This window comes from Xylocopa sonorina, chromosome 11 (genome assembly GCF_050948175.1).
Source record: "Xylocopa sonorina isolate GNS202 chromosome 11, iyXylSono1_principal, whole genome shotgun sequence".
Lineage (NCBI taxonomy): Eukaryota > Metazoa > Arthropoda > Insecta > Hymenoptera > Apidae > Xylocopa > Xylocopa sonorina.
In genome coordinates, this window is record NC_135203.1 from 1,076,099 (window position 1) to 1,096,916 (window position 20,818).

A 20,818-nucleotide genomic window follows, 5' to 3' on the forward strand; every position below is an offset into this window, starting at 1 on the left:
AAAAGAAATTAAAAATCGTTGAATTTTAGGACAGTCACTAAACAGGGTCTAGTCAATAAGTGGTTTAAATAGTTGACTGTCAATATTCATCATCAAATAACTTATTACATGATATCTAATTGTAAGATTTTTCTCCCACTCTCTGTATATTTCTCGCTCTCTTTCTTAATTTTATTCGTGGCTTTTAAATTTTCAAAGTATAATTTTAACCAGTTTTCTGTCTCAATTAATAATGAATTCTGATTTTTCAACTAATAGTATTCTCGCCTTGCACATTTAATGTTACTCATCAATTTTAACAATCAACAATCTAGATCAGACGAAAGAGCGAATGAATCTCTTGAATACAATACATGAAAGTATCATGTCAAAGAAAGTGTAAATGATGTTTATATCATTTAGTAACAATTTAATGTCAATAGCCGTTTTTAGTATTAAATAACATGTTCTTGTTATTTTTTTTTTTGTAATAATGTTTAAGAACATTGTGTCTTATATTTAGTAAAAGCATGATCTCTTTTTGTAATTGGTATAATCTCTGATAATTATAGTGATAGTAAATCATCACGAGATTGGAAATCTAAACTGCTCAATATTTTGTAAACATAAAGTTTGCAAACACTAAAAATAAATTGTAAAAAACATCATGTAAATTTAAGAAAAATTGTTTTTGCATTAACGTTAAAAAATTATTAATACTAGAATAATTATTTAAATAAACATGTTTCTAGTGTAATTTAAAAGCGAAGGTGAATTTCTTTAAATATTTTGTTAAAACATGTTGCGTTTCCAAAACATAATACATTTTATATATTTAAAATATATTAGAAATGTTGTAAGTTAGTTATTTATAAGGTATATTATACATATGTATTTATCAATACTGTATTTGCATATAATTTTTTACTACATTTGTACTCTTATTGTATTTCATACTTATGTGCCATTACATAAAAAGTTGCTACACTCCATACATATACAAATTACGTATATGTATTCATATCATAAATGGAGCTGATACAAATTTTAAATACGATCACTGATATTCAAAATATTTTCTGAACAATAAAGAATTTGTTATAAATCTATATCATATATTTAATTGAAAATGAAATTCACTGGAAAAGAAAGTAAAGTTTAATTTTAAGCCTAAAAATGAAAGAAGGTTTTTAAATATAAAACGCTTTTCTATTTTCTTAGAAGTTAATTCTTATTACGATCAGAACTAAGAGAAGTTGCAATTTTTATATCACACCTAGTAGTTGAAGAGTTCGTCTAAAATCCCTAACCCCTCCAATGTCAGTATTGTTGGTAGCACTGAATAATGATACATTTCAAATAAAAGTAACTGATTAAACGTTGAATTTTCTGTAAACAGCTACATTTTTATATTGTGCATTTTAATAGTAATACACGTATCGCTAAACGTGTGTAAGTTCAATCATGATAGTGGATGATATAATGATGCTTAAGGAAAAGCATATAAAAATTACTGATTCACAAATTAACGAGTTATTACAAGATCAGATTAAATCAATTCACAGTGTCAAGAATAAACAGAATCAGCATTGTAACGGTAAGTTATTTTTATTACTGTTTCAAACTTTTGTTTACTATACGAGTAATGATATTTCACTTTTTTAGAAGACGAATTGAAAGTTAAAAGTTTAATGTCCAAAGTAACCTTACTGAAGGAAAGCCTACAATCCGAAAATCAAACATTGGAGTGCAAGAATCAAGATTTATCTAAACATTTAGATTGCATAGTAATTGTTATTATTTATGTATTTAAATGTATTTAACGTTTAAAATTAACGCTTTAACCTCCACACTTTAAATCACGGTTCTTTTTTAACATTATTTCATTATTAAACAATAAGCTAGAAACTAAAAGTGGATCTGGATATTTTTCAAGGTAGAGTTAGAGGCGAAAAAGAAAAAACTTTTGCAAGATAATCACACGTTAGAGTTGCAAAGGAATAAACTTAAAACATGTAAACGAAACTTGCAGGACCAAGAATTGTTGGATCAAGGAAGGTTTGTACCTTATTATAATTTGTTAATATTTTACTACTTTTTATGTTTTTCTTATATCGCCATAACTTTTTGATCATTTTAGAAGAAAATTCTTATTATACAAAGAATTAACTAGGATACGATGGGACTATGCAAAATTGAAAGAAAGTATTACAGGATGTATCCTAATGTAGAAATACTTAATTCTTATCTCTAGGTTTATGGACATTTCAATATTCTGATACTAACATTACTGTAAACCTAATGTTAATTAACTTCAACATATTTCTATTATGTGTCCTTAATCTTAATGTTAGATGTGTCAAACAAAAGGAGCAGCTATGTCCATTATTTTTGCTATGCAAATGAAAACGTAGGCATATCTAATCTTTTGTGGCAAGAAATATACCAATCTACTATTGTTACGGAAGAAGCAAGCACATATGAAAACGATAATATATTGACTGAATAATTGCAAGAGACATTAAAATAAACATTTATACAAAACAGCAAGTGATATCTATAAGAATAAAAATATATAGTACTACTATGATCAAAATGTATTGTTTTAACTTACTGTATTGGTTATGATTAGTTGAATAACGAACGTTCATACGTACAGGTTATGTGTTCATTCTCACAGTTACGCTGACTTTTATAAAAACATTACTTAGAAGTATTATTTGTTTCTTTTCTTGCATCAGTAATTGAAATCGCGAATCATGCTTAATATCGTTGACAAATTTTTATTCCTTTCCCAATGTAAAATAATGTTTTCAATAATAACATAAAAGTATTAATTTCTAAATTTCAAACTAAAAAGTAAATATTTAAGAAAAAAAATATCTTTAATTTTTATTACAATTTTAAGTACTTTCTGTTAATATCATCGTAGGCGTGATAGGCTGTGGTCTTTTTGTTAACTCTCTCTTCTATTTAACCCCCTGCAAGTTGCCTCTTACAGCAACTAGGGGATACTATGAATCTATATTGGATCATCAGCGTCCTTTAGAAATGTTATATTATGTTACGGACACGAACTACGTAAGCTGCTAGCAATTTCTAACCAATAAGGTTGGTCTTCATCTATATATGTATGGACGGACTAATAGTTTTTGATTGTTTTAGAGTGACGGAGTACTTAAAATTGTACAATTTTATAAATAAGTATCACACACACACAAGAGTTTACATATCAGTTGATTGTTTTCCTCGTCCTGTAGATCGTTTTCATTTTTGGCTGATTTTCAAATTCTGGCGGGACGTTCTCCCCAAGTTGACGAAGCATGTTTCTCGTGGAGTAGTTAGACATCACTATAAACATACGTAGAGTATTATCTAATAATTGTGGTACTCTGAATTCACTGCAATAGAGCGAGGATCGAACAGGAATTTACGAATACGTGGGAACGTGACGTTCTTACAACTAGTGAACGAAAGAGAGAAGGTGATTTAGAAATTATTTAGAAATTATGTCATCGTTATGGCGATTCATTTATTCTAAGGGAGTGAACAGAAAGCTGACGTTCTTAAAATCGAAAGGTACCAATGTATGTAACGTAGCACGTTGCAATGCATCGTCGGTTCAAAAAAGTGAGAAACCAGATAAATATGCCACATTGAAACCATGGATTAGTTATGGATTTGATTGGAAAGACAAAGCAACGGATCGCCATTATATGCATACAATATTCTTTGCGTATATTACTGTACTCATTATTTGGGGTGGTACGGCAATGTACTTTTTCCCAGATCCACATCTCAGAAACTGGGCTCGACGAGAAGCGTACATACAGCTTCGTTACAGAGAAGAAAATGGATTGCCTCCGATCGATCCAAATTTTATAGATCCATCCTTGTTTACGCTGCCAAGCGATGAGGAATTAGGCTACACTAAGATAATTGTTTGAACATCGCCTATAAGCTAGCAATAAAAAATGCCAGGATTTTTAATTATAAAAACAGAATCAATGTTACGAATGTTGGTGTAAAATCATATTATGTAACATTAATACATATAATATATATGTAAAAAATAAAATCCTCTACGAATAGCGGCATCTTATTTGTAGATATATTAGAATATTTTTGTGTATGTCAGCCTTTTGACAAAGACTAATATTCTGAAAGAGAATTTATCATACTATAAACACACTGTACAAAAATAATTAGTTTGAATTAAAGTTAATAATGATTTTTAAACTTTACATTATAATATTGTTAATACATACATAAATGTTTTATTTTATTATTTAATAACAATTTGAATTTATAATCCTATACAATAAAGATAAATCATATAACATAGTTATGACATACATATGTAGTTTTTAAATTATAGTCATCGATACAAAGTAAAATTTGCAACTATAAGCATGCATGATAAAAATAAATTGGATAAAGTATAGTGATTAATATGTAAGGATTTAATGTTACTTTTTCTTAAATGCTTTAATTCGTCTCTAATTTGAGTTGTTATATGTATAATAGTTTTTACCTATGTACACAATTACATTATTCAGCCTGGTCTGTTTGAAAATTTTGTATACAGTGCGTTTAAAGATATAAATAAAAGTATAAACGCATAAAGTACAATAATATAATATACTTTGTAATAGATACGTTACGCTCTTTTCTTACTTTCATTCTTCGATAATATACTTTGTTATAAAACAGACGTTCTCGTTAAGAATAGCAATACCATTAGTGTGTTGTTGGTACTGTAGATATGGGAATTGTATTAACATCGGCTAATTCGTTTTGTTGAAGAACTGACGAATAGAAAGGCGTATTTTGTGGTAGGCTTGCACTAACAGTAATCGGTGGCATGCCAGGCAATGATATGGGCGTTGTTACCATATGAGACTGAGGTACATTAAACTGTGCCAGTGGTGATGCAGTATCACTTTGCACGGTAGTCTTTGCCATTCCAACAACGTCTGGAGTTGTCGTTTCATTTATAACTGATGTATTCGTAATAAAAGTTGGTAAAGGCGGAGTTGCAGGCATGCCAGGTATACTGGGCATTGCATTTTGATGCAATACGGAATCATTACCTAAATAAAAATGACAGCATTATATTTATTTATTTTAATGTTGAAATTGATTGATCGAGTGTAAAATGAATAACAATCAGAAGAAATGGAAAATATTCGGACACCTTCAGCTATTAACTCGTTAAGTTTTAACGTTGCATTGATACAATGCATTTCATTTATAATTTTTTATCAGCGGATTTGATTCAATAATGTAAATTGTTTTTACTTTCCAACATACTAAACATTTTAATACAATTGATAGCCTGGATATGAAACAATAGTCCACAATAATATGGATAGAATGTTTTCTTTTTCCCATTTAGTCATTTTTCCATGAATTACTACACATGCATTACTTACTACATGTTGTATTTATAACACCCTGGTTGGACACAACATGGGGTACAGAATTAGTAGTGGTAGATCCTCCAATCGTAGCAGGATTCAAGTGAAAAGTGGTGTACGCTTGTACGCTTGGCGTATATAAGGTTTGTGTCGCAGTAGTGGTTTCAAGTTCTGATTTTGTGGTACTCTCTTGTACCGAGATGTAATTCGGTGGAATAGAGAAACCCGGTGGTATATTCGTAACAACGTTGCTTCCACCTGTATGAATAATACTGGTTGTAACTGGACTTGGAGTAGTAGGTTTAACGTTACTCTGAAAAAAGAAAACTATGTTTATTATATGAAATATTTTGTTAAATTTGCACAATAGTAGATTAACACATACCATGTAAGAGTTACTGGATTTATGATGTTGTATATTTCTAATAGGTATTCTGTGTAGATATCCATATCCAATTCCACAGCCCAAACTAAAATTGCATAGAAAATATTATTTCAAAATACCTTTATCGTAACATGTAAATTATGACGATAATTTTAAATGTTATATTAACAAATTGTAACTACCTTCCTTCTCCACCCCAGGTATGATTAGGAATGATTGTAACTTCTCTACAAGAATCATCTTCAGTATTATATACATACAACTTCAAAGATCGAGATTCATGTGCCTCTATTAAAGTAAATAAATCCTCAGATTCATGTAAAACAGAGTCAGCACCAATAATATAATCCGTAAATGGACGTAGCCCCGCTAATTCAGCAGGAGAGCTTGGATGTACTTCCTGCAAAGTGCGAGTTAAACAAATAGAATTTAGTATTAAAACTTATAACATAAATTTAATGTACTATTAAACAGTGTATAATAGTATTTTTTAACTTTTCCAAGTACGACTATACTTATACTTACTAGTACATGCCAGACATTTTCATTGGAACCTTCAAAGGAACAAAATCTTACACTAACGCCTAGAAGACCCTGCCCACCCCATGTCAGACTCGGTACTATAACAGTTTGTCTTACAGATTGAGTTTTACTGCTATATACTGTAAGCGTTAGTTTTTTATCTACACCACTTTTAAGGAGTTCCTTTAGTGTGTCATTGTCTTGATCCTATAAAAATGAACTATTATTTCAATTTGAACTTTACACTTAACAGTTGGCAAAATATATAAAATACTTATTAAAAGTAGGTATCAATACAAAGCATACCAAGCGAGTATTTCCAATAGCTACAATAAAGTCGAAGAATGCTTCAAGTCCAGCTTTCTGACCTGGTGAACCTTCTTGTACCTGCATCATTCGTAAAGTTTTTATCCTATTTACTAATATAAATGTCAATCAACCATTAACTCTGTGCATACATTTTTATCAAGGTATGCAATTCAGATTAGAATTGAACATGTAATCAAATTGTTTCACTGTTACTTAGATTAAAACGATCAAAAAATATGCGAGAACTCCTTAAACGAAAAATTAGTAGATTCAGATGGTAAATTGTAACATCCTAACAAGTTTTCTTACCCTCAATACATGGTAACCTTCTGTGCCACCTCCTGGTATTTCGATACTATGAGAAGATCCCATTTTCGGTCAGGAAACTTCTTAAGTCGCTTAAGCTAAAGAAATACTAATCATCAAAATTATTGCCCCCTGAAAACTATTAGTAATCAAAGTAAAAAAATATGTAACAGAAAAGTTTTACACAAACTCGTTGATGACGTAGCCTATCATATGTAAAGATTCTGATATGCTTACGACTCATCCAGTGTTACCAATGTACTATCCTTTCTCATACGAAAAAAAAAAGAAGAAATTGTCTACTGTTGTTTTCGAACCGGTTAATAAATATATTTGAAAATTCCATGTCATTATTATAACTTTACAAGCGAATTATTTTAGACTACATGATATTGTGGAAGTTATTAAAAAGAATACAAATTTTCATTAATATCTTTTCGCGTGTAATTGATAGAAAATAGTATCTTCTGAAAATATCGATAAACTAATCTTTACGATGAGTAGATTTATACGCAGCTGTTACTATTTTTAATAATAATGCTATTTATTTCTTTCAAATACTTTGTATTTGTATTTTTTGTATTTTATACAATACTTTGTGCAAAAGATTTTGTTGAAAATTTATATTATATCAATTTTAAATAGTTGCTTTCCATTTTAGAGATTTCAACATGAGAAATAAATATTCAATTTTTGGTTAGTTTTTATTTTATAATTATATTTCTTATTTTAATCGGTAGTTGGCGTTGCTTGTCGACGGTTCGCTTTCAATGAAAACTCATCATAAAATTATACGCGCGCACTTTGCGCATGCGTACGGATTTGAACGCGTTCGAAACCAAACTGTTGTATATAAAACTTTTTTAAGTTAATAAATTGAGTTAAAAAATATATTACACACACACACACACACACACACACATATATATATATATATATACATGCATACACACACACACACACACACATAAATATACGTATTAAAAATACAAAATATGGATTTAGAAATAGAAAAGATTCACAATATTTTAATTGAAGCTAACCTTCCGTCAAGTATAAATGATCTGAAAAACCCAACAGAGGAATTCGTTGTCAACTTAATTAACGCATTTTTAAGAAGATTTCACATCGATGTTAATACAATCGAAAAAGTAAGAACGATTAACTGCAATACGACAATATTTTTACCTTGTTTTTATAATACTATTTTTCTCATCGATTAAACAGAAATATACCTTAAACATTTGACTTTGTCACAGGCAACATTGGAGCAACAAGACATAATGTTACATTGCGAAGATACCAATATAATTGGTCTTATAAATCTCCATATAGCTATGGTTCAGATATGTAATCGAATATATGTAAAAGATCTATGCATTACAGACATCACCAGTCCAGGTATTTATTTTTAATTATAGACTTAAAAATGAATATCGCAGATACATCATAAACTAATGGAATAAAGTATGATTTTGTTATTCAGGTTCAAAGAGAGTACGCAGGCAAGCTAAATATCTTGCCAACTTTATATTATATGCAACGAATAAGGAAACCGATTTAAAAGATCAAATCAGTGAGATTCAAGGCAGGGTAAAACTTTTGCAGGATTTGTTAGGAGAAAAGAATAAAGTATTACAAACTGTAAAGGATAAAGCATTGCACATAGCAAAGCAGTTATCGTTGAAAGATACGGTACTATATTGGACTAATTCAGTTTTTGTTTGTATTAAAAATTAGGTATTATATTATTTTCTGTGCCTTTCTTTCCTTGTTTCAGTGTACTGCTCAGATTCAAAAGTTACAGGCTAAACTTGAGAAAAATAATAAAATACATGTTGAATTAACGGCAAGGATGACTGTTGCAGAAGAAAGGAAGCAACAAGCAGTGGAACTCTGCGGGACCTACAAGGCACAAGCTCTGAAGGTAAATTAACATTTAGAAACAAAAATAACATCGCATTAAATGGTAAGTTAAATGAAAGCTACTATTTAATCACAGTTAAGTAAAACAATAGCAGAATTACAGTCACAAATTGTAAAATCTCCTGAAGAATATCAAATGCATTTGAACGAGTTAGAACAACAGCAAAGTGCAAAGGTTAAAGAACGCGAGACTATGCAAGAGGCATTCCAGGATAAAAAGCATATAATTGAGCAGCAAACAAATATTTTAACTTTCATTCAAGAACAACTGGAAAAATTTACTGAAGTGCAGGACATACACGATCGATTAAAGTATTTATATAGGTTTATCTGGGATTCTCATTAAAGCTTGATGTATTATTAATTCATTACATTTTTACATTTTTTTAAAAGAAAAATAAGCGTCCAAGAAGATAGCGCTAAAAAGCAGGTTGATATTCTTAAAACAGATGTCGTAGAATTAGAAAAAAGGCTAGATTCTCAAAAGGACCAGAATAAAGAATATAAAATAGATGTAATTCATGCACAATGCGAAGAACGCCTCTCTCCCCTGCGCAATTTGTGTACTCAGTTAATAAGGTACTGTGTATCTAAATTATCTTTTAATGTAACTTTCAAGACATTTTAGATAAAATGTTAATACTTCTTTTAATTATAAAATTTTTAATTGCAGTAATAAGAAATTATGTAAGGAAGAGTTAGAGAAAGTGCAAGGTCAACATAATGAATATAGTTTGAAACTGGAAAGAATGCAAAATATGATAAAGAAATTAGAAGAAGAAACTGTGGCACTCCTTAAAAAGTATCAAGATCTATATAATAAAGAAATTTTAACTGTAAGTTTTTCATTTTATATCGTACAAAACATGCTTTTCTCTAAGTTTACTTTTTTGTTAGTAATAAAATTACTTACACAGACATAATTTTTTTATTGACAGGAGATGACTTTGTGGGAAACATCAAATGAATAAAAATTATGTCTGCATGTATACAAGAGATAAAATTATAGTATTAAATTAATTATAAATTTAATTTTATTGATAATAATTCATCACAATTATAGTAGATGATATTTTATTAGCAAGTTTCAAACAATCAAATAAAAAAATTGTATCCCACTAGTTTTTATCCATGATATAATATAAAAAAGTAAAAACTGTTGAAGGCTTAAAATTATTTAAAATTTTATAGAAGTGAAATATTCTATCAACGAATGGGAAAAATTCTGGAAAACGCATATTTCATATCATTTAATTGCATATATTAACAGTAGTTTTTATATAACTTATTATATACTTGTTTATCTAAATATTATTTTTTTATTGCATGATTTAATAAGTGCAAAGTATATTTGATTAATGTTAATAAATATGTAAGATACAACAGCAGAGTTGTAATATAAGAACTAAGTACTGCCGATCTCCTTATTAGCTTATTTTAATATTTTCATTCCATGTATTGCCAAATAATTTCGTATGACTTTCGATGATACGATATGTGTGAATACTTACTATAAAATTAAATTATGCGCGTACGAAACATTTGATTTTACATTCAAAATACAATCATTGTGATATCTACATAAATAAAATTTATAAGTTGTAGAGAATTAAAATTCTCTCTCTCCCCCCCCTCTCTCCCTCTCTCTCTCTCTCTCTCTCTCTCTCTCTCTCAAAGCCATAAAATACTTTTAAAAGTATGAAATAATTTAAATTCTAATAATTTTTTTAATATATTAACGACTACAAACTCCAATAACATTTGTATAGTAAAAATTTCAAGCTGATGTACATGTTTGGAATGTATTTTACATAAAAAAAACACACGTTTTTATAAGTAACTGAATTTCTTCTCAATGTTCATCATACTCGTGTACTATCATAAAGAAGTAATGTATATACTTTGTGCAATTGCTTTAATTTTATACTGTACTGCTACAAATTATGCCAATGTTAATTGTTGACTTTACACTGATCCATATAATGACAATTAAATGTATCATTAATTAATTGAATCTAGTCTCCTGTGTATGCAAGAAATTTATATATTATTTACATATTGACAACTTTAACAATGTAACAAGCTCTAACAATATAGTCATAAACTAAAATAATATACAATATTTATACCATATACATGAATTATTACAATTTTGTATAATTTGCATAAACATACAAAGATACTACCATTATTACTTCACAATCTATGAGTATACTGATATTTGTCGTATACATTATATACACATTTTCATTATATGAGAAGTTTATGCATATGTATATATATTTATATATGATAGAGGTAAGTGCACAATAGAATTTGTTAAATATACAGAAAAGAGCAGTTCTTCGATACATATTGAATAGCTCCAAAATGTACATCGCTCGTTTACAATTCTTATATATATACATATACATATTATTTATATATATATATTTACCAATTCCCCTTTTTCTTTGTCTCCTGTACAAGTATTTGAATAAATTTAACAAACCATTAACTTACTATTTCTCTATAGTATTATTTAAATGTTCTCCCCTTGTGGTTCATTAATACTTGAAAAATCGTGTTATTTCTTGTTCATTTTTAAACACTTGATTTGCACGTGTAAGCTACACGGTTGTGTTTAAATGTATAGTAAGTAATCAATCAAATTTATAAAAGTAAGTCACATTAATATAATTAACTTGATTAAATTACACTATATGGCAGTGATACAGAAAACTAAAACCTGACTTGTTTTTTTTAAATAAATTAATCTACAATGTTGGATTCTGCTTTTGTGTTTTTAGTATTTAGTGATTCGAGACATTTTTAAATAATATAGATAACTATTTTCTTCACATTTGCTTCATCTTTTGTAGCACGCTACACACATATGAATATTAGAAAATCTTTCTTTATTTTGCTTTCAAAATCTTAGAAATTATGAAATATTAATTTGACTTTTGTTATACTCTGAAAGATATATAAACATGTATTTTGCACATAGTACTGTTTTTAATAATAAACCAAGATTAAGAATGAAAATGTTTTCATTACTTAAAAAAATATCATTTGTTATTGTATAGTGATAAAGAGGAATAGGGAACAGCACGAATATTTTAATAAGAAATAAATCACTTTAGAGAGAAATCTTTAAATTAATCAACTTTTGAAGAACTTGATTAATCAATAATTTCCACTGTATAATTTGTGTAATACTGGTAAAATTAAAATCAACATTCATTTTCATAAAAAAAAGGCAATGTTAGTATGCAAAGTGATATCTTCTTTAAAAGGTATAATAAAAATCAGCCTTTTTTTATTATTTCAGAGAAATAGACTGAATTAATAATTATATAATAATTTTTCAAAATCACAACATTTTAATGGTTGATTTAAATACATATTTATGTAAATATATTATCTCTCTTTTCCTTTCCCTGCTTCTCACTCCCTCCTTTGATTTGATATTAGTACGCATATTACATATCATTGAACACTCTGACTGGTTACAAAATCATAGTATATATTCATATTATGTATTTCTTGTATTAGATTAAATGAGCCGTTTATTTTGAAAGTGACCTAACTCCATTTTTCAACTTTTTGACGGTTACCATGGTTACATGTACAACTTTATGTTATATATCAGTGAAGCGTTTCAGGTTGCTTATATTCAAAGCAAATACAATAAATTTTTCACACATAAGTTCTCGGAGTTAATTAGATAACTGAGCTGTGTAGTTTGAAAGTGGCCCAACTCCATTTATACGTCTTACTTCAACATATTTACTATTGATAATGTCGGAAAGCAGTGATGAAGGTAATTCCAATTAATAATTTTATTGTAAATGAAATGAGACAGAAAGATTTTGTATCAACAAAATTATTAGAAGACGCAATTTTTAAAAGGGTAAAGAATTCTGATGAAGAATCAGTAAACTGGCTAAGAATATGTTGGATGCGTTTTGTCAGAAATGAACCATATAAAATTTTCTATAAGACATCAATGAATGAGAATGAAAATTTCAAAGTCCTGAATTTATTACCACGTCGGGGTAGACCAAGAAAGTTCGCAAATATTGTATTGACACCATTGTATAAAAATATTAGACAAATTACAACAGCAAAATTTAAGGACATAATTGACCTATTACGATACATACCACCTGAACATCATTTCTTCAAATCCCTTTCACACGCACAAAATGTAGACGAATAGTAAATTGTTTTGTAATAAATTTATGTTTGTTATTTTCTATGTTCTGTAATAAATTAAAAAATGTTTTGAATCGCATAAATTATGTTTCCGAAGTGTTTTCAACATATATAAAATAAATTCAGTAATGTTTTTTTTTCAATTTGAAACATCTTAAATTATGTTGAATGGACTTGGGCACCTTCAAATTTTATAATGAATCTGGCTGTTAATTTGAAAGTGGCCCAACTTCATTGTTGATAAGAAAACGCACGTTATTTACTTAATAATTGCCACTATTTTAACAGGAACTTTAAATTTAACATCTTTAGATACGCTTAAGCAGTATAAATCATTAGTATCCTATACATATATTTTTAAATTCATTGAAACGCAAAACTTTAAATATCTCGATTTGAAGATAAATGAAGTTAGGCCACTTTCAAAATAAGCGGCTCAAATAATGTGATCCAAAGTATAGGTTTTTCAAACAAATACCAATTCCAAGCTTTACGCATTTAAACATAATTATTTTCAATTTACAGTCAATGTTTTAACACTTAATCCTTTTCAATATGTACACGTAACAACATTATAAGTAATGAATAAATAATTTGATGAAAACTGATCTCTGAAATATATCCTATCACAGTTTATATTTACAAACGAGAATACTGTCAGAATTGCAAAGATTTATTTTTGAATATTTTTTGCTGCATATCTTTATCTATATAAATTAAAAATATAATTAAATATATAGAATATAGGAAAATTTTAGATGTTTTTAATATTATAGTTATTGAAAAATATTTGTATAAATTATTTTGAAAATCGCCATTGGATAGATACAATGCGAATTCAAAAATATTTTCTCTTTAGAAATTTATAAAAAAGAAAAGCCAATTAGAATCTAAACAAAATTTTGAAGCAATTCTATATAAATTGATCGAAAGATGTTGTAGAAAATATAATTTAAATAGGAAAATTTCATGATTCTTCTACATTTATTATTTGCTCTCTTGAATCTCTACTTAGTCATTTTCTTTTTTTCGTTTTTACAGAAAACCTGATTTCTTTTAAGCTTGCAAGATAATATATATATATCATTATATATATATATATATATATTTTTTTTTTTTTAATTTTGTCATAAAATAAAAGGCAAAATTATTGGCCCATGTTAAGTTATTAGTCGCTACCCATCATTTATCATACAAACACCTTATATAATACCAAAAAAATTTATAGAATTTTGTAGCAGAACCATATGATTATGATAGAAGTACAAACAATAATGTTATTTAAACTGGTAATAAATATTAATTTTGAAAATACTTCTTTCAACCTATATTTCAAATCAATTAAAAACTTGAATCAGTCGTCAATGTTTTGGTACAAGTCTATTAGATTTTTAGATGAAGCTAAAATGTGTTTGAACAACTATAAGGTAAAAGGTATAGCGAATCTATTGAATACATAAATAATTAACAGAATCTTTTCATGTATGAAGATGTACTGCCATAAAAAGAAATGTCCAGTTTTAGCTTATTGTTCCCTTTCCCATTACCTTTTTTATAAGTTTTTCTTTTTTTAAACTTAGTATGGAGATCAATATATGTATAAATATATATAGAAATGGCCCACTTTCGAATAAACTATTCATGACTCTGTTCTCCAAATTACTATGTTAGCTTCAAGGCTGACCCTATTTTTTCGAAAAATGAATTATTTAATTATATTACGCATATAACATCTCATGTGTAGAATCTTTAAAAAAATAGAAAAAAGTATATACATAGAATTAAATAAAAAACTATAAAAATAAGTATTCTAGTTATTCAATGTAGCCCACTATATATATGTATATATATATATATTTTTGTGGTATCGAATTTTATTTAAATCTACTTGCAATAAATTAAACAGAACTGACCTGGATAGACGAAGATAACTGTTCTGTTTCATTATGTGTTCTTAAAGTAATAGGAGTCTCCATATTAGTGTTATCTGTATCTCCACCTAACGCGATACGTTCGCCATCGATCAAGGGAACATTAGTGTCTACTGTAACTGAATTATTCTCTACGCTATTATTCTTTTTCCTGATTGAACATCCATTAACATTCCCATCAATTTCTGTTATGTCACTATTTAACATCGAGGAACTACCTTTAATACTTTCCTTCGATGTTGCTTGGGATCCAAGCTTTTTATCTTTCTCGGGCATGCTAACATGGGTATTTTTAGTTACTTTACCGTCCTTTTCCCGCGGCTTCTTACCAAGTACTGGGAAATTCGTTATTTTCGATGCAGTCTTTTGATCCTTAGATTGTCTCATCGAGCCAACTCTATTTGACTCTTGCGACTCCTCCTCTGTGATTGATACAAGATTACTCTTACCTTCTCCCCCAGAATCATCCTTTGTCTCTTGAATCGGTATATCATCTGAACAAACGGAAAAAATTAAAATATGTTATTAGAATATTAATGAAAATATGCGATCAAAAATGTATCAAAGTGTCGTGAGGGAATAAAATGCAAGAGACGAAGCATTTTATGTAAAGCATAAAATAATAAAAAATATGTTATATTAAACTAAGCTACCCTCTTTAGTTATGAAAGTATCGGTTTTCCAATTTTGAGAACACTGCAATATTTTAAAGTTCACGTGTTTTACACCCTCTTTAAATAAAGAGAGTGCTCTTCTCATTTTGCAAGGAAAAATGAACAATGAAAAATAAACATTTAGATAATTCGACTAAAGAGAGTAGTAACATATATTTGTACTACTATTTATATCCATAAGATGTATATATATTGCAAAACATGAATGAACCAACTTAAGCTAATAATATGGATAATGGAACGGATTGAATGCTAAAGGACTGGGATTCAATCTGGATCATAAGAAAATTCGGTATCTTCAGTAAATGATAAACGTGCCAGAACTGCATGCAGCTTTCCCATCGTGTGCATTTAAAAATACGCAACATTTTATGCATTAGTCTCTTTTCTCTGAGAGAATGGCGATTCCTCTGAAACGAATTCATTGATAAATGCACAAAATTGCTACTAATTAAAAGAGTTAATGTTACAACAGAGTAGCAGCTACATTTGCCGCGTGTTTTTGCTGAAGAAATTTTGATAAATTTTAGTGATTCTAAAGTGCTGAAACTGAATCACTAGTACCATGTGTTTGTTGATAGGGTAGCAGCCGTATGAAAACCGATCGATTTATTTCCATCCGAATATAAACTTTCCGTTGACTCATGAACCATTTCCCCTAGAAACTGTTCCTCCAATACGCTATACAAATGCGAGCCAGAGTCAAATTTACTCTCGCCGTGATCTAAATCAGCGTTCTCTTTATACTCCTTTTTAGTTTTAGGGTTTAATTTCAAATAATCTTCATTTATCTCAAACACGTTTCTCTTCGAATATTCTTTACTCCGTTTAGGAGAGGATCTGATCGGAGAATTTTGATTACTACACACGCTTCCTCGTTTAGATATTTCCAATGAGGAAGACCTGACTTTTCTTATTCTGGTATCTTCCTCACTTGATATAAGAAGTGAATGTTTCCAATGCCAGGGGAACCGCTTCGTTTGGTTGGATACCGTTGACTGCTGTTGTATCTCAAGTTGAGTAGCGTTCACTTCATCCACAAATAACTTCTCATCCAGATCGTCTAACGACACACATGTTTGGAAGCAATGCAGATTCGCTTAATCCAGTAATTTACAAAATGTATGTGGTTTATTATTCAAATATTTAGCTATTTTAGCAAAATATTCTTGTTTACGGATTTTTAAGACCTCATCCGTTTCAGTAAATGCAAATTTTAATTTACACCAATTTAAGAATATATAAACTAAAATATATTCTACGATTACTGTCAACTGCAATATCTTTGTAATAGCATTTATATACCTATATGTACCACACCCATGCATTTCTTCAAATCACTGATATACTATGTACCAAGTTTCTTTTCAACTTTTTATTTCTACTTTTAAGAAATGTCGTGAATTAAAATTTCTAATGTTACTTGTATAAGACTTTAGTGCATACTAATCAGGAATTGCTACGGAATGCTTGCTGACATGCTGGATATTTATAAACAGTCTGATTGAAAAACAATCTCCTTTCATATTGCGCAGAAATATATATAAAAATGATTAATTAAAAAAATCCGAACTTATTAGTTTATCGGCTTACTGTTCTATGATATTTGTTAATGAAAGATAAATATTAATGTAAGATATACCTGGTAACTTTTTAGTTCGGAAGGAAGCATTTGTAATCATTGATTTAGACACTGTTGCGGTTGCGGTTGCTGGGGATAATGCAACACTAATGCCAATCGGTCCGTCGCTTGGCTGACCTACAATTATAGATATTAATTAGTATTAACTATTTACATAATTCAGTTTACATTTTTTTTTTGTACTGATCAGTCTGCACTAATATACCTGATGGCCCATTACTGGCAGAATTGCGTATAGCGTTTGTAACTAGCATAACGCTTGAATACGTCTCATAACACGCTCGATTATGTATATCTTCTACTGCTTGTGTTCCTAAATACCAACAGTCATTATACCTGCGAAAATTTTCATGGATGGATATATTAATTACACTTTGACATTAACAAGTATTTGTAAAAAATTATCCTTAACGACTTTGATGATCTCATTTAATACTTCCTTCTTATTTTATTCTTTTGTTCCAAAGCAAACAAATGTAACAAGCATATATTAAATTTACCTTAGAGAAGACTGATAATAACATTTTTATCGATTTATGGACATTCAAGGCTTTAAAACTGTTTTCAAATATTACCTAACCCAATAAATTACTGTAGTCACAACAGTAGTATACATTACTCACATAGCAAAATATACAGCATGCAAAAATTCAAGAAGAAATTGACTGCATACAGGTATGCGTGGTAAAAGCCTCGGAACAAAACTGGATTCGCTCCCGTATGAGGATCGTTGATGATGACCGGGTTTCATAAATCCTTGAGTGACAAGTCTACGATAGATTAATTGAATAATTATTAGGCTTTTGTAAAATATGCGAAAGTAATTAATTTTATCTTACTTTGTAGCAACTTTGCACAATTGCTCCAGGGCAAATTTGCTTATATAACCAAGCTGTTGATTGTAAATAAAAAGAAGAGCAGTCATAACTTTTAATCTATTCTGAGCATTTAGGGTTTCGACTTGTTGTAATGGACCCCAATTAACAAGTTTTGTGTTGCATTCTTCAAATCTGCGTACTGCACTTTCCGTTAAAGAAGCAGGTGCTAAACTTGTAGGCTAAACATAAGAAAAAAAAAATTAGGACAACACTATACATTTACAAAATTCGATTTTATTTATTCATTATGAAATGTGAGTCTAAAGTCTTAAATCAGCAATAACCAAATAGATAGAATCTACCACAGGAATATTTACCTCATGAAATATAGAAAGCATTGCAAGTGATGGTAATCTGAAGGAAATTGCTTTTTGCTGTCCAGATTTATCCACTATTTCCAAATTATATAGACCAATTAATAATGTTTCTACGGACCGGCAATTCTGTAAAAACAAAGAGAGCAAGTAATAAGCTAAATGCAAATGTCCAAAATTCAAGAGTAAGAAACAAACTTTTATAATTTCATTAAAAATTTTTCAAAATTATTTCAGCAAAACATTAAAAGTATAAAAATTGAAAATATTAAGGTTAAACAACTTTTGTTAAATGTCATAATATTTTCATTACTTTAGATATTTCTGTAAATTGTATGTTCTGCATTTTCATGCATATTTAAATTTTCTATAAATGCATAATTAAAATTAAATATATATTTCCTAATTGTTATTTCATTACATAAATACATATACAAAGCCAACATCTTTTTAATAGAAAAAGCTTCTGAATTATTACATATTGCATCATTTTAATGCAGTTCTTAAATGACACTGCTATTCTACTATACACTTCTGGCTTAAATTACAGTTGTTCCATGTTATATAACGCTATGATCCACACAAATCATACATGTCATGACTTTAAAAAACATAGGACGTTAATAAGATTTGTAGTTAATTACACTATTTTCTTACCTTAATATCACCATGAGCAGCAGAATTCAAATAAATGTATATTAATGTTGGCAAAAACTGCAAAGTGAACCTTTGTAATTCTGTTTCCCGAGAACGATAAAAGTTGTATAATTGATCGCATACAGTATCTACCAACTGTAACAAATAATCTATTAGTGACAAAATTAAAAACATGATTAAACATAATAGGAATGTGAATTGTTTGTTGCAACTTTCTCTAAATTAAAGATTAACTATTATAAAAGAAAAAAAACATTGTCCCTTAACCCTTGTGTATTGTGCATGATAAAATTTTTATCCAAACAATCCAGAATGATACCAAAATAACAAATGTCTTCTATCATGACTTTAAAATGGTCATTAAATTTTACTTAAGATATTTGTTATTGAACATTTTTATAGTTACAGAATATTCGTTACTGAACGATTTAATTGCAGATCAATTAGATCCATAGAGCACACAAAGGTTAAACAAATAAGAAAGGATATCATAAACTTATAAAGTATTGCTTATTACGGACAACATGTTACCTGACTGTATTTACTACGTTCTTCCAGAAGTACGTAAAGTGCTCTGACTATTTCATTATCTTGCAATAAAGTAGTTGCAAAAGTATGAAGTTCTGACGGTGAGACATCTGCACAGTCTGCTAGCCATTCGTTTATTAAACTTTCCGTCATCTTTATTTTCCTCTCGCCTATGTTAATAAACGAAGATTTCATTAATAAAATATTTCTCTGCCTCAGATAAACTGCTACAACTCCTTGACAATCATTATATTAATTCTGGATAAATAATTTAGTCGTTCGTAAACATTTGATTGTTAAAAATAATTCGTCGCACGCGTATCGCCGCGTTCGATCGGTCAATTTGTATCGTTGTTTACGGTAAACTAATACGAATTGGGATATCAAGCGGTTTACGATTGACGACTATGATAATATGAAATATTAGTAACATCGTTTTACGTCGTTGACACGCGTCATTTCAGTCTCTTAAGTTTTAATCTTTCATCCCTTCTAACTGCCACTCTAATATCAATCGATGACAGTCAAAAAAGTTGTAATTGTTGAAATCATGCTGGCACGTATCTCATTTACCTCCATGTTTTATCCAAACGGCACTCAATTCTAACTTCCAAGACTGACACTTGTAACTACCGAGATTGAGTATGCAACAACTAGATAGGTACGTGCGTATATATGGAATGTCATCGCCAAAAACGTACAGCAGTTACGATGATTCCGTTACGTTATGTAAACTAACAGAAGTATATGAAAACGATCGTCTAATGAGAAATAGTTCTATCTAGTGTTGTCTAGAATTATCTAGTTAGAGTTGCATTTCATTGGACGAAGATGCAATATCATAATCGAATAGATATTTCAGTTCAGAAATTTTTTTCTCTCCAACTGGGTGCCGCGACAATAATATTTAATTTTCATTAAGATTCAGTGGCGGCTCGTGACTGATATTAGTGGGGGTGCTGCATCAAAAAATTTCCCAGGTTCGACATTACACTCTGTTGTGCGCGTGCGCAGCTTTCTATGTGTGTATGCGTACACAACCAAACACTACGCTACTGGAGCTGTGAAGCGCACAATTGGAATGATTTCAGGGTAAAATTAACTAAACTTTCCATAAACGTAAAGGAAATAATGAAAAATTCATCCA

General features: G+C 29.1%; 6 protein-coding genes across 8 annotated transcripts; 3 read left to right on the forward strand and 3 right to left on the reverse strand.

The window, feature by feature from the left end:
* Nucleotides 1–1,339: 1,339 nt before the first annotated feature.
* On the forward strand, nt 1,340–2,224 carry LOC143429163 (uncharacterized). The gene is made up of 4 exons (XM_076904638.1): nt 1,340–1,576; nt 1,645–1,766; nt 1,916–2,037; nt 2,120–2,224. Exons 1-4 carry the CDS (start codon nt 1,444–1,446, stop codon nt 2,208–2,210), a joined length of 468 nt encoding a protein of 155 aa, XP_076760753.1. The 5' UTR covers nt 1,340–1,443; the 3' UTR covers nt 2,211–2,224.
* Nucleotides 2,225–3,331: 1,107 nt separating this feature from the next.
* Nucleotides 3,332–4,082, forward strand: Np15.6 (NADH dehydrogenase [ubiquinone] 1 beta subcomplex subunit NP15.6). Its single transcript, XM_076904310.1, has one exon. The coding sequence runs from the start codon at nt 3,489–3,491 to the stop codon at nt 3,924–3,926; it is 438 nt and encodes a 145-aa protein (XP_076760425.1). The 5' UTR covers nt 3,332–3,488; the 3' UTR covers nt 3,927–4,082.
* A 359-nt stretch (nt 4,083–4,441) lies between these two features.
* Nucleotides 4,442–7,183, reverse strand: Grasp65 (Golgi reassembly-stacking protein 2). Of its 3 annotated transcripts, none has more exons than XM_076904306.1 (8): nt 7,112–7,183; nt 6,925–7,019; nt 6,613–6,693; nt 6,310–6,513; nt 5,967–6,184; nt 5,785–5,869; nt 5,415–5,712; nt 4,442–5,072 (listed from the first exon to the last, which is right to left on the reverse strand). In XM_076904306.1, the coding sequence occupies exons 2-8, from the start codon at nt 6,985–6,987 to the stop codon at nt 4,720–4,722; spliced, it is 1,302 nt and encodes a 433-aa protein (XP_076760421.1). In that variant the 5' UTR covers nt 6,988–7,019; nt 7,112–7,183; the 3' UTR covers nt 4,442–4,719. The 3 variants fall into 3 exon arrangements, with proteins under 3 accessions (XP_076760421.1, XP_076760422.1, XP_076760423.1); XM_076904307.1 differs by having other exon boundaries at nt 7,108–7,161; XM_076904308.1 differs by lacking the exon at nt 7,112–7,183 and adding an exon at nt 7,093–7,111.
* A 583-nt stretch (nt 7,184–7,766) lies between these two features.
* Nucleotides 7,767–9,955, forward strand: LOC143428792 (uncharacterized). Its single transcript, XM_076903925.1, has 8 exons — nt 7,767–8,072; nt 8,181–8,322; nt 8,408–8,616; nt 8,702–8,848; nt 8,924–9,159; nt 9,241–9,426; nt 9,521–9,683; nt 9,786–9,955. The coding sequence occupies exons 1-8, from the start codon at nt 7,917–7,919 to the stop codon at nt 9,816–9,818; spliced, it is 1,272 nt and encodes a 423-aa protein (XP_076760040.1). The 5' UTR covers nt 7,767–7,916; the 3' UTR covers nt 9,819–9,955.
* Nucleotides 9,956–14,157: 4,202 nt separating this feature from the next.
* LOC143429085 (hyccin-like) lies at nt 14,158–20,400 on the reverse strand. The gene is made up of 9 exons (XM_076904483.1): nt 20,245–20,400; nt 19,675–19,841; nt 19,144–19,278; nt 18,490–18,615; nt 18,134–18,351; nt 17,918–18,064; nt 17,500–17,630; nt 17,295–17,411; nt 14,158–15,472 (listed from the first exon to the last, which is right to left on the reverse strand). The coding sequence occupies exons 2-9, from the start codon at nt 19,822–19,824 to the stop codon at nt 14,946–14,948; spliced, it is 1,551 nt and encodes a 516-aa protein (XP_076760598.1). The 5' UTR covers nt 19,825–19,841; nt 20,245–20,400; the 3' UTR covers nt 14,158–14,945.
* LOC143428911 (uncharacterized) lies at nt 15,900–17,132 on the reverse strand. Its single transcript, XM_076904188.1, has 3 exons — nt 17,127–17,132; nt 16,830–16,935; nt 15,900–16,751 (listed from the first exon to the last, which is right to left on the reverse strand). The coding sequence occupies exons 1-3, from the start codon at nt 17,130–17,132 to the stop codon at nt 16,210–16,212; spliced, it is 654 nt and encodes a 217-aa protein (XP_076760303.1). The 3' UTR covers nt 15,900–16,209.
* Nucleotides 20,401–20,818: the final 418 nt, after the last annotated feature.